Consider the following 15,779-nt stretch of genomic DNA (forward strand, 5'->3'; position numbering starts at 1 on the left):
TTGATCAAATGTATTCTCTATTCAGGTGTCCATACAGGGATGATCGCTACCTGTCTTCACTGGTTTCAGTCGGTCCCTCCTCTGGTCTGGCCTTCCCAAGTCACACCAGGCGTTTCATTTTCAAAATGTTTGCCTTTGTGGATAGCACCTCATTCGAAACCCTGAAGGAGCAGGTAATGGACATATCAACTGATGAGAAACCGTAGCAACAAAATATTTTCTTTTTTCCCAGCCAACACTATTTTCCTTGTTTAGGTGTACATACACTGTAGTACAGCTGTGTGCACTCCTGCAAATGGCCACTCCTGTGAGCCATCATGCTTCAGAAAAAGTAAGAGATAAATTTATAATCTGCAGAGTTTAGGAACAATATGATCTTAAATTTGACCATGTTTGTATGTCTGTTTGTAGGGAGAGATGTCGAGGATCCATACCAGACGAAGGCTGATCCTAAAGTTGTGGTTTCTGTTGGACCTGTGAATATGGTCAGCCAATGAGCAGAAACTAGCAAAGAGCATCAAGAATTTAACTGAGAAATTTTAGTATAACATCTGTGTCATTAACATGGTTCATTTATGCCAAACAACTAAAATACCAAGTGTGCTACAAAAAGAATGAAATGAATCACCAGTCTTGTAGTCAAATTTGTATTAAAAAAATATCGGCATTGATGTGCTATAAATACTTTCTGATTATTTCTGTGCATAATATAATTTCTTATTTAATTTTCAGTGACAAACAGGAACCACTAGTACAAATATTAAACTTAATATAAAGTAAATTTTTCTGTAAGTGTTTATATCAAATTGTAGCAATTCCATTTTACCTTAATGTGTTGATGTGACCTCAGCATTAATTCATTTTAAATTTAAACAAAATGAATGTAATCTTACCAATACTGTACCTGGCCAAGTGGTCCTTGGTCAGAACTTACCCAATATTGACAAGACATATTGTATTAACAAAATCCAAACATTTAAGGATTGACTCATTTTGCAACTGTTTGAATACAATACAGTACATACACAACATCCAGCATATGTTTTATTGAGACAAGTTCTGATTACAATATTATCATGTTTTGATACATTTTCATTGTTTCTCAAACTTTCTAACATTCCGCTACACTTATAAAACAAAATAGAATAGTATTGAATATCATTTTGCAATAAATTTTAAAAAGATCTTTTAAAGGTTTGTCAGCTTAAAATGTACTGGATGTTTGAAATTCAGACTTTATTGCCAAAGAAAAAGGACACATACTTACATAATTTAAACTGAGAGCGACATTAACCATCATGTCAAAGTTACTATCAAAACGAATAGTCAAAAGACAAGAAGTATGTTAAATGTGATTCAAAGAAATAAACTTCAACAAGTACAATCACAATTAATCAATTAATGCTTACACTGCAAATAATGGTCACTAAAATCAAAATATTCTAATTTTTATTGTAATAAATTGGATTCTGTATCAAAACTCCAAGTTTCCTTCCACTCACTGACAATGTAACTGCCATAAGGCAATATAATTTAAGTAGAAAACTGGGAACAGTCACAAAAATCCCCTAGTGAAACATTCAAGTGATTTTCAGTAGATATGAAACTAGACTGTACTTTTAAAATCCCAGCTTTTATCAGACCCGCTTGTTTATTTGTAGGAAAAAAAGGGGATTAAATCAGGTGTGTCAGTTGACAGTAAAATACCTCCATTCCTCAAGAAACACCTCATGTTGGTTTTAGATCATGATTGATCATTGATTGTCATGTATGTAAAATTTAAGTGCATTTATACTCTCAGCTGCTCCTCCTGTACAAAAGTAAACTGAAGTGACGAGAAAAACTGTTGTGACTTATTTTAAAAATGAAGCTTGGGCTTTTGAGGAAATTTTAGGCATAGTTGATGATAGTTTGGTGTGTTTTCCTTTAACAACAGTCAGAGTCTTTGTAAGTTCTTGCTTCGCATTTCCATGCCACTCAATTGTATGAACGTGGGTTTACAAACACACACCAAAAAAACTAAGGGAATAAAACAAAGCACAGCCCCCCTCACCAAAATGTGTACACTGAACTTTCGAGTCCTCTTTTGGTCTTTACTTGCTCATGAATCCTAAAACAGGCAAAAACAGTGTGAGCCCACACAACTTGTCTGAGTGCGTTCATGCTCCTCCATGTCTCCCCATCAGTCAGACTTGTCCTTCTTTTTGCATCCTCCTATGGGAACTTTGCTGACCACTGCAGAACCGACAGAAGTCACTCCTCCAGCCACAGCACACACTCCTCCTTTAACCAGTCCCACTCCCATGGCAGGCACAGCGGCTATCGTGCAGACAGTGGTCTTGGTGAGGTCCAGACTCTTTCCTCCAATCCAGGTCACACCGCCCACCGTTGCCCCTAAAGCTCCCTTAGTGGCACCATACAAGCCCCCAGCCAACCTGCCGAACATGCCCGGCTGTGTCTGTGGTTGGTCCTTGTTGTTGTCTGATTCAAAACAACAAAAGAAACATTTAAGGACTCCTATACGTCACTTCCATGGAAGAGGTACAACACTTAATGGAATAACAATATACCAACCATGATATTCATGTTATCGTGATGCAAAGTTTAACTTGTCAATGACAGTTGAGCAGCAACCAATTCTAATTATACTCAAAATGTACTCTTTATTTTAGTTAACTGATTAATCATTCAGTGTATGAAATGTAATAAAAGGTAAAAAAAAAAAAGTCATAATCCCACTGAATAAATATTTGCTTAAAAAATGAGTTAATGGGGCCTCCTGGTGGCCTACAGGTTTAAGGGGTTTCAAAAAAGCTTTTATTTTTCAAATAAAAGCAAAATGGACAGGAAATAAAAAATACTTTTAAGGGTCGGGGTTGGGGTATTTTTGTTTTGTTGTTGTTATTAACTAAAAATCACATGAAAAGACCAGTTAGCCTCTCAGTATTTTTTGAATTTTCTATATTGTCAGCTGCTGATTAATACACATTTGTGGTGCTAGTGAGCCAACATGTAGGATTGAATTTGAATAAGAAAAAGAGGTTGTGTCCTCTGTGGCTCATATGTTTTTGTATTTTCCATTTTGTTTTCTTAATCAATTTGGTCTAGTCCTTCAGAAACAGCTAATCACGATGCGAAATTAGTGATTCATGTCTCTGTGTAATTTGTGTCACATTGAGATAACTGGCTGAAAACTGTGCAATGACATGATCTAAAACTTTTGAGCACACGGGTAAATAAACAGAAGTTACTCCTCATCAAAAATAACTTTACCTGTAGCTACTGGCTCATCATTGAGGTATGCAGGCATGTCCTCAGGCACCTGCTCTGCCTGAGTCATCTCTCTGGGACAGTAAATGACACAATTACCAAGAGAAACCGATGAACATTATCCGCACAAAAGTGTGTTGAGTGCAGGGATCTCTAGGGGAAATTTAACCCAACAGTGATGCTGCTACCCAAAATAGTTTTCTCTCTGGCATCCTTTAAAAAATTCTCTTATGATGTAAACCAAGCTAAAGTCTTGTGCGTGTGCTTGTTTCGTACTAGCTGTTAAAGAAATCCGGATGGAAGAATTGAATCTGCTTTTTCAATGCAACCAAAGTAAACAAGAGCAAAGCTGGAGACAGTGTGGGAGAACATCTATCTCTTGATATGTTCATGTAAAAAGGCCATCACACGGAGTTGGTTGAAATGTGACACTCCAAGACCAGGACCGTGGTTGGACATTGTAGAGAAAATACAGATGGGTGAAAAATGTAAGGATAAAAGCCAACACGAGGTGTCTGGGTAAGGTGAGGGCCACCACATATCCGATTGTACAAGTCTCTGGGACTGTTCCGGAGAGATGGAGCATCATTTTTCAAAATGTATTCCTCTCGTATTGTTTGGATTGCGGTGGAGGAGAGCTCCGTCCAACAAAAGGTGTTCATTTGGGGGCTGGGGTCTGGTGACTGCGATGGCCATGATATACGATTCACATCATTTTCATACCCGTCAGTGACCCCTCAGGCCTGATGCACATGGGCACTTCTACACATGATTTCTTCAAGGTTTTTCCTAAAATATGTCACCCATTTATGTATATTCTATGGTAAAATGTATCTAAGGAATAAAGCAGGGACTCGTGAGGGGATACAAGAGAGGACATGGGCAGTTTTGATTGTGATTGTGACATGGTAGTGTACTGTATGAAGTTAAAGGCCCTAATCCTGATGAATAGACACATAGTTCCACATGTGACAGAAAGCTATGAGCCATGTGTACATGTTAGGATTGGGTCTGTCACAGACACACAGTTTGTGCTGTGGGTGTTGCAGCAGCTGCTGCTGATCCCAGAACAAGGCAGACCTGTTCACCTTCTGACACAGAGCTGCACAACAGGTCACCAACAACAACAAAAACAAAGCAAGGACACACTCTCTACTGAAAACACTCAGCTTTAATATATATTCATCCCGAGAGACTACTGTTTGAGTTAAATAATTAAAACGCCGTGTTGGTGTCATAGTTATCTTGGTGGATTGATAAGAAGTTACGAACTCCGTGTCGTTATCCAGTGGGCAAACATCGTGACCGCGTGACGAATCTCAGGTTTCAAATCTCTAATGTGAATCGTAACCGGAGGGCGGTCGCTGATTGGCTGGAGGCCTGAAACGCTCGCGCCAGGAGGCTAACGTGCGACGTCCGTTTGACCTGACGTCGACTTGGGCTCAAACGTAGACGCGCACGAGGTTCAGTTGGTTAAACCGCGTCAGCACTCGCGGAGATGTCGGGAAATGTGAAGTCGGAGAAAAAACGGTTGACGTCTGGGTCCAGACACGACTCGACTACGAGCTGGCTGTGTTGTTGTCAGTTGTCCGCTAGCTGAGATACAAACAACCAGACACGTCAACACAAGAAACACCACTGACGGTTCTTCCTCCACGTTCATGTCGCCCCCCCCCCCGTCGAGTCGAGGGAGTTGACTGCTCCGCAGAAGAACATGGTCCAGTGTCTCAAAAGTGCTGGTGGCCGACAGCAGCACTCACCTCGGTTGGTCACGTACAGACACGGATCCACCTCGCTGCTGCCGAAGAGGAGACGAGCCTGAGCACACAAACAGACGCTCCTCACCTCCCACGGCCTGTGATGAGGCAGCAGCTGCTGTTGCTGCTGCTGTCTGTCTCTTCTTGACTCTTGTTTTTTTTTTTGGAGGACCTCAGTCTCCACCCAGAACAGCTCACAGAGGTGCTCTGTGTCCCGCACACTGCAGCTCCAGCTGCTGGCTGACTGCACCCAACAAAAATAACACACGTCTTCATGCAAACACCAGTTTGTCTGTGATGAGCTGTTGCAGTGCCATATTTGTAGTTCACTCACTCTGTCATTATAGACGTTAATGTCTAAATTCAGAGATGATTTCAGTTGTGTCTCCTCCTTTTAGCTCCCACATCAACTGTCTCCTTGAAAGAGACATGTCATATAAAAGTTTTTTGTTTAAAAAAAGAAAAGACAACTAGAATCAATCAAACTTTTTCAAATCTCAATGTATTTTAAAGCACAGGAAAAAGTACAAATGCACAAATTCATCGTGGCTGCTCTTTCATTGTGTGTCAGCCAGTTTATGGTGATATGGTTATTTGCAGATGTGTTTGGGAATATGTAGGGGAATTATAAAGGACCTTGGTTTTTTGCTGGACCCAATCCAAGCTGACATTGGGCGAGAGGCGGGGTTCACCCTGGACAGGTCGCCAGCCTATCACACGGCCACATACAGAGACAAACAACCATACACTCTCACATTCACAATTTAAAGTCTCCAATGAACCTAACCCCATTCTGCATGTCTTTAGACTGTGGGAGGAAGCCGGAGAACCCACGCATACACGGGGAGAACATGCAAACTCCACACAGAAAAGCCCTGGTTGGTTTGAATAATAACAATAATAATAATAATAATAATATAATAATAATAATAATAATAATATTTTAAAAAACAAGGACTTCAAGTCATAGGGTTGGCCGTGCAAAGTGTCCTATGAATACTAGAACGTTTAGCTTTTGTTGAACTTGTATTAGAGAGGTCTTTGTTGAGGCTGCAGTTTGTGTTATGCTGGCTGGTATCTGTAGACTAAATGACACAAACAACTCTCTGTATACTAATAATAATAAAAAAATTAAATTGTCATATTAAACTGCATTAATTCATAGAAAGTTCGATGTGCCTTCTAAACTGGCGACTGGTTGTGATTTGTTTACACCTCCTCGTCGCCCATTTTAATTTGAACAACAGGGGCATACGGAAGCGGAAGTACACCTACCACGTGACTCGAGCCCTGTTTCCCGCCCGTATTCGTAGTGAATGAGTTCGCAGCCGGAAACTGCGGCAGGGTGACAGCTCCTGCTCTGTGCTCCACAACTCCAGAGAACCAGCCTGTGTTCGGAGAAGGAAACTCCTCCACGTCGGTTGTTGACGCGACTGACTGCAGCTGCGGGTCAACGACAGACTCAGGACTGAAGTGTTGAAGAGGCTCGACGAGTTCCCTTTCGGATGTGAGGCATCCCGAGTGGACCAACAATAGTCTTCCTCATCATCATCATCATCATCCAGAAGTTCCTCCAGCTGCACAGACAGGTAGCTGCAATCACGTCCTCGTTATGACTTCAACTGCATTGTTATGTTATTATAGAGCTGCAACAGTCAATCGATTACTAGATTAATTTCCAACAATTTTGATAACGGATTAATCGGTTTAAGTAGATGTTATGAAAAAAATTCAAAATTCTCTGATTTCAGCTTCTTAAATGTGAACATGTTCTGGTTTCTTTGCTTTTCCATGACATTAAACTGAATATCTTTGGTGTGTGGAAAAAACAAGACATCCTCTTGGGATTTGGGAAACACAATTTATAATTTTTCACAATTTTATGACATTTTATGGACCAAACAACTAATCTCAAACGAACCAAATTATTTGATTATGAAAGTAATCGTTAGTTGCAGCCCCGTTGTTATATCTTATCAGAGGAGGTTTGAGGATGTGGACTCTCATCTTTTATGCACACATGTATATGATTTCCTGCAGAGTGGACTCCTGCTATTATTATTATCCAGGTAACCATATTGTATGTTTCACTCAGTATTCGCAAATGCTCCTGTACTTCCCACTGCTTTTCACTTTTCCACTGGAATTAAAAATGTCCAGACTCTCCCCAAGCACCTTTTTTAGGTGCTTCGGTCTGTTCAGTCCACTTAGGAAGAAACGCTATTCATCTCTGATGGAAAAATGTTATGTCTCCTATTCGGTTTACAGCCCTTTCTCCTCCAAAATCTGCTTATTGTTGCTTCACTTGCTCGTTTGAGCTTCATTGTGCAGAGACGCCACACGGCTGTTTCCACATTTCATCTGCTTCTCTGTGCTTGAAGGCCTCAAATCTCAGTTTCTGACATGTACAGTACAGTACACTACAAGAGCAGGTCAGTTAGTTTGTGAACCAGCTGTGGTCCGATATGCAACTTGCACCACGGTGATGCATCTCCAGTGCAAACACAGTGAGCATGGACGTTTTGGTGAAGTGGGGAGGAGGGATCCTGTGTCCAGCAACTAAACCTTTTTCAAATGTGTTTGAATATTCATAGTTTCTGTATTTCGATGAGGGAAATAGAAGTATGTGTTATTTTAAGTGATGCTTGTACTTCATCTTCCAGATGCTGATGGCCATTTGCTTAATCGTTTATGGAAAAAAATAATGTATATTGTATAATGTGTATATTAACAATGTCTATCACAGGATTGCTCAGTCTATCATACATCATACATGTACAACAGAGGAAGGTATAATCGCTTTCAGCAACAGGAGGCATAATCAATTTATCATTGTGTAGGTGAAAACATCCACATTTTGTGCTTGTGCAATAAGTTTGCTATTCTGTCCTATTAAAATGGATTAATAGTTTAATTGAAAACCAAACTTTGTGGCTGTTTGTGGCACAATTACCCTCCTGTTGAAGTTACCCACAGTCACCAAAGTGGCAGTGATTGTTTTGCATCAAGGGCCATGTGTAACGAGACGATGGCTCCAGCAGGTGGCAGTGTAGCCTCACTGCTGGTAACTGGATTGGAAGACTTGATTCAAATAATATATCAATTTATTTATTTTTCTGCGTGTCTGAATTCAACCAGCAGTTGGACAGCAATGGGGAAGTTGTGTACACCCAGAATTACTTCTCGTCTCCCAAAAATCAGGATTCATCCACACAGTTACACACTCACACACGGTTAGATGCAAAGTGATCCTCAGCAACATGCTTTGCGAGAAGGTGACTTATCTCAGATGAAAGGCTCAAGCTTTTGTGTTTTCCAAAGGTCTGTTCTGTAAACAAGACTGACCCTTTGTCAGCTTTAGTGCTGAAACCTTTAGGTCATTCAACTAATTATCATAATCATTCAAAAAAAGTTGTTCCTGCATCTCAAATGTGAGGATTTTGCTGGTTTGGCCTGTTCTCATGTCATTAAAATATATACAAATGTAAATAATAAAATATTAATGGCTTTAAAAGTATATAAAATGAAATATAAAAAACCAGCAACTCAGTATGAATTTTCTGATATTTCATAGACTAAATGGTTTCTCCATCGATGGAAGATGAATTGGTCGAATACCAGATAATGACGGTACCTGTCTGTTGCAGCCTTAGATTACTTGAATTAACATAAACAACCTTTATTATCTTCCCTTTATGTTGCTTGTTTTTCAGTGTCACTATGCCAAGTAACATGAGTGGTGGGTCAACACTTAATCATTGTTAAAAGTGGTGCGAACTGAGAGTGGACCTGTGTTTTCAGCTGGGACGAATTAAAATCACTGTTTATTTTGTACTTGTTTGTACAAATAACTTGTTTGTACAAATAACAGTGCATTCCTTTATTGGTTGATTGGTGTTTAAATTGGGGCTGGTGCTTCCTCACAGGAGTCACAGTAGTCAAGCCATTAGTTAGTCATCGACCCACTGGGCAAAATCGTCTCTCCATCACCCGTCTCCCCCCCTCTGTGTGCGCAAACAATATACTAACACAAATTAGGACTCGCTGCTTTGTGTCGAGTGAGAGTCCAACAAAGATGCTACACAGAGTGAAATGTCATTAGTGAGCAGGTGGGGAAGGAGAACATAGAGCTGTTGCCTCTCCAACTAAGTAATGATGAGGTTTCCATGGTGACCGGGCTGCCTGGTACTGTCCCTGCATTTCTTTTCTTTTTATTGGGTGGTGGGGTAGAGATCAAAGCTGGCTGTGCTCAATTCTGCTGTAAGTGGAGGGTTAAATGGTGGAGTTGAAGGGGAAAAGCCCCTCATTAAACTTAACCAAATCTCCTTAAACACAGCTGACACGGTGCTCTGACTGAGTATTTATTTATTATTGTATTTTCCTGTGTAATGTACTCAAAAGAAAAAAACTATATCATGATCAAAATTTACCAATGTTGATTATAGACCAAAAGAAATCCTACGGCATATGATCAGAAACAAATCAAAAAAAAGAATGCAGAGTCATTTAAATTGGATTCAGTGGAAAACGGATCAGTTTTTCTTTTCTATTAAGGTCAAATCAATTTATCAGATTTTCTGAGCCAGAGTTTATTTTAACTCCTTCATAAGCAGACCTGTTGACACATTGTTGAAGTGACGATTGCTATTGTGTTGTATTTACAAAAAATACAAATTTTAGTAGATTTGTCTCTTTGACTATTGTTAAATGAATTAATAACCGAGGCATCAGGACACTGTCGCTGCATAAAAGATCTTGAGGATTGAGGTGCTGGAGAAAGTTTCACAGAATCAGCAATAAGGAAACGTGACAAGACAGTACCACATCAGTGGATGGAGATAAATGAAAGTGAGAAAATCATTGCAAATGAAGGTATGAAAAAAGAAAAAAGAAAAGATCAGACATTTAACAACAGCTCCCCTAACGATCATCTCTGGACTGACGAGCTCTTGACTTCCAGATAACGGGGACAGGGTAGAAACCAGTGGCCGACAGGTGGAGCTGTCATACGAGCCAGTGGGGTGAACAACCTGGATTCTATCATGTGTGACTTCTGTTTACAATGGCGGTGGACCAAGAGGGGGAGCCAGAGTACGGAGCATGGCCTGTGTTGATTATAAGGTCATGTGCTGTGAGGGAAGAGGAGCTGGATGATGATGATGATAGTCATTGCTGTGACAGTTAGTGTAACAACAGTGTCGGTGCGCAGGGTATTTAATTAACTGGTTGAAAATGGGGAAGTGTTTTTGTTGTATATTAATCGTTAATTTGTATAATGGATTTTAGTTTTCAAAGTTAATAGTGTCTTTTCAAATGGGATGTTGCTCACTAGCTACTCATAAATTCTTCTTTAAACATGGATTGGGAAAAAAATACTAGCCAAAGTAAAGCCAGTGATGAACAACAACAAACATGTTGTGTGTCATGTGTTGAGAGTGGGTTTATGTTTTTTTGTCCAGTTGAGGTGGAGTCTAATTGGCCAAACACAATACACTTGTGTGAGCTGCCACGTTATTCTGAATTTTAAAAAATAATTGAATAAATAAATGAAAATGGAAAAGGAAAAAAATATATCTTTATAAGTATCTGCTCAAGATGTTCCTTAAAAACTCCCAGACTTGTGTCTAATATCAATATCCACTTTGTTTACCGACAGACCCTCAGTTTAAACATCAGGCTAAAATCCAACCAGAAGAAGCAGCTGGGAGACTGAACCCTCCCAATTCCATTTATTTCTGCATTGAGGTATAGATTATATTGTAGATTGATCTTTTTACCTCTCACCGATGTTGCATTTCAGACAGGGACTTGTTTTCTCACCGAGCAGGAAATGTTGGTGGAGACGCTGGTTTTGCATCGGTGTTTATCTTTATGTATATTATCTACATATAGTGAGCACCGAAGTGTGCCCAGTGTCGTAGACCTGTCCCTGTCAGATGACTGTAACCCTCATGTAAACAGCAACACTGCTGGTGGTCCGGGCTCAGCTTTTCGATTGGGGAGAGCTGCGAGAACAAGTGGTGTGTGTGTGTGTGTGTGTGTGTGTGTGTGTGTGTGTGTGTGTGTGTGTGTGTGTGTGTGTGTGTGTGTGTGTGTGTGTGTGTGTGTGTGTGTGTGTGTGTGTGTGTGTGTGTGTGTGTGTGTGTGTGTGTGTGTGTGTGTGTGTGTGTGTGTGTGTGTGTGTGGGGGGGGGGGGGGGCTCTCAAATCCTATTTAAGCCTTTTGTCATTTACACACCGATTGATTTGTCATTGAAGAATAATTACAATTACAGCATTGGTGGCAAAGCTGGGTCTTTCTATCGGATTAAAAAACAAAAAAGGATATATAAAGTTTGATTTCATAAAAAATGATTGTGCTCTTGCTTTGTTGTAGGTTGTTGCTGAAGGCGTCGTCCGTTTAGTCAACGTTGCCCGTTGCTGCTCTCACTTGACTGGTTGTAACCTTTGGCTGCCTCTGTCTCCTCCAGTCATGCTGACTTTAGTTATTGAGCCCCCATGTCCAAGTTTCTCTCTCCTTTAACATTTTTTTCCCAAGAGTCAAGTTTTATCAAGAAGTTTCATAATATCCTTGAATGAGTGCGACCGACATGTGCTGTCTTTTCCAGCTATACTATCAGAAGAGGGGTCCGATCACGTTGACGCACTGGGGTCCGCTGCTGCACCGCACCATCTGTGTGAGACCTTAATAACTGGGCTGCTGATTTATTGCCTGTACTCAGCAGTGTCTTTTTTGAGAGGAGCCCAGACAAAAGCCGAGACCCTCGCCCTCCCACTGTTTTTAATAGTTCTTTAGGATGTGCAGGAGGAGAAGAAAAAAACACAGTAGTAATGTGGGGTCAAAGTGAAAGAAGATTGAGTGCCTTAAAATGAAAGTAGTTTGGTGAGTCTGAGATTTTTACAGATGTCTCAAAGTTTTTTTTTTCTGCAAATTAATTTTGAAGATAATGTTTACAACAATTTTAAGCTAGTTAACCACTAATTCTACTTTTACGTTAATGTAGCCATTAAAAAATAAGAAGTCTGAGACTACGCTTTCCCATAACTTCTTGGTTTCTGGCCATGCTGCTGCCCAGTAAACCTCCAGTGACCTCTCCCGGCCCCCTCCGGAGGGCGATAAGGTGCTGCTGGAGAAAAGCTCGTCTTATCTCTCTGTTGCCCTCTGAAGCAGTCGTGTTTTATGGGTTGTAGCTCTTTTGTCTCCTTGTTCGCTGCCTCTCCCCTGATCGCTCACGCTCATTCCTCATAGAAGTTGTTTGAAGGCCTAGAATAGCTTAGGAAAAGAAACCCCCCCCCCCTCCTTTCCTCTTCTTCTTCTGCTTCTCCTCTGTTGCCCCTTTACTGAATCCCGCCTCCGTATCATTTATCTCTGCATCCCCCCTCTCCCCCTTTTCCTCAGTTTAAGGGGGCCGTTAGGGGGCATCTTCTTTTCTTTCCCAGCTGGGTTTGTTGACACACAGTCAATCTATGGTTCTCTTTCACCTCTGCCACCCCTCTTTTTAACTCTCACCCCCCCACACACACCCCACAGCTCGACCCGCCGCTTTCCCCGAACAGTAAAGCTGCCACAGCTGTGGACTGTATTAGCATAGATGCTGAGGAGCAGAGGGGGGTTGCTAAATATATTGCAGCCATTACCTTTTGTTCAACAGTTGACAGTTTTAAAACATCTCAGCTTCTCTCTGTGCGAAGTGGGAGTGAGCAGAAAAGGATGCCGCAGTGATTTCAGTGTAACAGCTTTTTAAATATGGTACACAGAAGATGGGGGGAGAAAAAAATATAAATAAGCAAATAAATGGAAACCGGTCAAGATGTAATTAGTTAAATCAAAATGAAAAGACAAAGTAATCAATCTCCTAGTTGTCATTTTCTACAATAAAAACATTTAGTTCTTATGTCTGACATCTGAACAATGATTGATTTTTCGCGTAGGCTAAAGGATTTTTCCTTTCTCTTCTTTTCCCCGCTATCAACAGGTGTTGTGATGAACAGGTCCAGGTCCAGCTGCCAGAAAAAAGGCCCCCACCCCCCAGTCACCCGGATCACCCGCAGCTCCAGGTCCCAGGCCCGGCACACGGACTCAGCCGAGGCGCCGGACTCTGGGCCGGGCCCATACGGAAAACAACGAAAGAAGCAGGCGGACTCCGCTCTGGCCCAGGACCTCAGCAAGATGAGTGTCAGTGGACTGGATGTTTTAACCACAAGGTGCAGATACACTGGATTTGTATAAAAAAAAACTTTTTTAAAGGAAAAGAGAAGGGAACACTTTTGCTCCCAGCAATTAATAATGAGAATGTACATTTAAACGTCATTCACAAACAGAAAATGAGGCCTGTGAAGTATCTTGAATCACATGGACCAGTCCTTTTGTAGACAGGGACACCTCCCACATCTCTTAAGTCATCTGGATATTTAGATTGGATACAAATTGTAGAATTCAAATAAAATTAAATATCAAGTATTATGTGATAGCTCAATATGGGGTCAGGTTATTTAAACAAAAAGAATAAAAGTAGTAAAAAAGTCTTTGTGTTTTTTTCTCGTCCCGCTCTACAGTAAAGGGAAAACGTCTAAAAGCATCAGTGACCCCGTGCAGGAGGGTCAGTCCTCTGGGTCAGGGTCTGCTCGGGGCAGCCCGACTACGTCTGCGGCCAAGTCATCGCCCCGGAGCGGTCTTGCACCTGTGGCTCGACTGGTGAAACTCGGACGCTGTAAAAATGTGGTGGTGGTGGCAGGAGCAGGAATCAGCACAGCCAGCGGCATCCCGGACTTCAGGTTGACCTCTTTGGATGTGTTCCCTCTGCACCCTTATCTTTATCTTTCTCTCTGTTGTTATTTCCATTGTCCTACACCTTCCCCTGAAGTGTAATCTGGTTTAGTGGTTATAGAAACTGTCCAGTGACAGACTGGTTGAGTGTTTCAATAAAAGACTAAGACTAAAGAAGGCCTTTCACCTGTTTTCTGAAGGCCACCGTAGTTTTTCCTACATGCTGGTAAGGAGAGGTGGAGGCGAGGGTAATATATAATAATAAATGTCCCCAATGAAAATGCTAAAATATATTTTTTTCTTCTTAGAACTCCAGGCACAGGTCTCTACGCCAACTTGGAGAAGTACAACATCCCTTATCCTGAAGCTATTTTCAACATTGACTACTTCTCCGATGACCCGCAGCCTTTCTTCTCCCTGGCTAAAGCTCTGTATCCTGGCAGCCATCGACCCAACTACATACACTATTTCATTCGCATGCTTCATCACAAAGGCCTGCTGCTCCGAATGTACACGCAGAACATTGACGGACTGGAGAAATGTGAGTGAGACACAATTACATGCCTGGTACAAATGCACAATGTCTATTATTGAATAGATGACCTTTCACAACCTGCTGTCCATCTTAATATTTAATAACCTTCACAGTGTGTGGCATCCCTGACGACAAACTTGTGGAGGCTCACGGTAGTTTTGCCACAGCTTCCTGTCACCTGTGCTACACTCCTCATCCTGCCGAGGAGGCTCAGGTAAGTCTGCCTCTGTCGTCTGAAACCAGTCACTTGATTAGTAAGAAGAGTTGTAATGCTGTAATATTTCTTGCTTTTGTTTTTTTCCCAGCATGCTATTATGAATGGCAACGTTCCCATATGCACATTCTGCGCTGCTACTGTCAAACCTGATGTTGTGTTCTTCGGAGAGGACCTTCCTCAGAAGTATTTCCTCCACACCAATGACTTCCCCAAAGCAGACCTGCTAATCATTATGGGCACGTCTTTACAGGTAGACGTCTACATTTTCATTTATTATCTGTTTTCCAGAACATTTGAGTGGGTAAATGTTAGGCTCAGTTACATCTGAACCAAAAAATTGTTTCAGATTGAGCCATTTGCCAGCCTGGTGAACACGGTGCGCTCCACCGTGCCACGTCTCCTCTTGAACCGGCACGCCGTCGGTCCCTTTGAGAAGGTCCCACTGCGGAGAGGAGACCACGTGGAGCTGGGCGACCTCGAGGATACAGTCCGGAGGTTCGCTGAAATGCTCGGCTGGAGCAGCGAGATCACAGAGCTGATGAGGAGTCAGGAAACTGCGGTGAGTTCCTTCTTAAGCTCTAGACAAAAAAGGGTCTTGAAACATTGTGTACATCCCTGCTGGGGTTCTTCATTCAAACACTTGTGCTGACTGTAAACATAATTTCCCTCTCTGCAGAGCATTCCGACACTGATAAACGCCACTCCACCACTGTCAGTGGACAGGCGCCTTGCCGAGGCAGAGGTACGTCAGAGCCTTCAGGTCCATGTATGATGGAAACGTCCAGGTCCAGACCAGGAGTTCAAAGAGCAGCCAGCAGCGGCAGCGAGGAGACGGACTCGGAGACGGACAGCAAGAGCTCTGCCTCGTCCAACCTGAGCCACTGATGCATGTTTCATTCAAAAACAAATGACACTGGAAAGGTTTGAGACGGTGTCCTCCCTCTTTAGTTCCCACTAGGACTGTTCTCCTCTTTGCTGCTCACATATTTGAATTCCAACCAGGGAAGTTTATTGTTTAATGTTCATATGTACAAATCAAAAGTTTTATCAACTACATTTAAAGCACTTGGGTGAGGGGTCCATCCAGAACACTAGTAAATGTCTGAAGCCTGTAACAAAAAATGTTCCTGCAATTATTCTTGTACAACAGCAAAACTTTTATATGTTGGCACCACACTGTATTTTAAACAATATTTAATAAAATCATTGTGTAACTTGCATAGTTTGTCCTATT

General features: G+C 41.6%; 2 protein-coding genes across 2 annotated transcripts; one reads left to right on the plus strand and one right to left on the minus strand.

The window, feature by feature from the left end:
* Positions 1-1,031: 1,031 nt before the first annotated feature.
* tmem263 (transmembrane protein 263) lies at positions 1,032-5,164 on the minus strand. Its single transcript, XM_035642951.2, has 3 exons — positions 5,031-5,164; positions 3,274-3,344; positions 1,032-2,481 (listed from the first exon to the last, which is right to left on the minus strand). The coding sequence occupies exons 2-3, from the start codon at positions 3,338-3,340 to the stop codon at positions 2,183-2,185; spliced, it is 366 nt and encodes a 121-aa protein (XP_035498844.1). The 5' UTR covers positions 3,341-3,344; positions 5,031-5,164; the 3' UTR covers positions 1,032-2,182.
* Positions 5,165-5,907: 743 nt separating this feature from the next.
* si:dkey-103i16.6 (uncharacterized protein LOC557125 homolog) lies at positions 5,908-15,763 on the plus strand. The gene is given in 9 exon segments (XM_035642945.2): positions 5,908-6,616; positions 13,003-13,231; positions 13,583-13,801; positions 14,102-14,334; positions 14,442-14,542; positions 14,634-14,795; positions 14,892-15,104; positions 15,222-15,260; positions 15,263-15,763. Coding segments are annotated over 8 exon segments (1,356 nt in total). The 5' UTR covers positions 5,908-6,616; positions 13,003-13,010; the 3' UTR covers positions 15,431-15,763.
* Positions 15,764-15,779: the final 16 nt, after the last annotated feature.

Source organism: Scophthalmus maximus, chromosome 7, assembly GCF_022379125.1.
Source record: "Scophthalmus maximus strain ysfricsl-2021 chromosome 7, ASM2237912v1, whole genome shotgun sequence".
Lineage (NCBI taxonomy): Eukaryota > Metazoa > Chordata > Actinopteri > Pleuronectiformes > Scophthalmidae > Scophthalmus > Scophthalmus maximus.

What these genes read in the sequence shown, in the direction of transcription:
- tmem263 (XM_035642951.2), bottom strand. Translation starts at nt 3,340, where the DNA reads ATGACTCAGGCAGAGCAGGTGCCTGAGGACATGCCTGCATACCTCAAT. An exon ending in TGATGAGCCAGTAGCTACAG is followed by an intron (nt 2,482 to 3,273) that starts GTAAAGTTATTT and finishes GTTTTGAATCAG; the next exon opens with ACAACAACAAGGACCAACCA.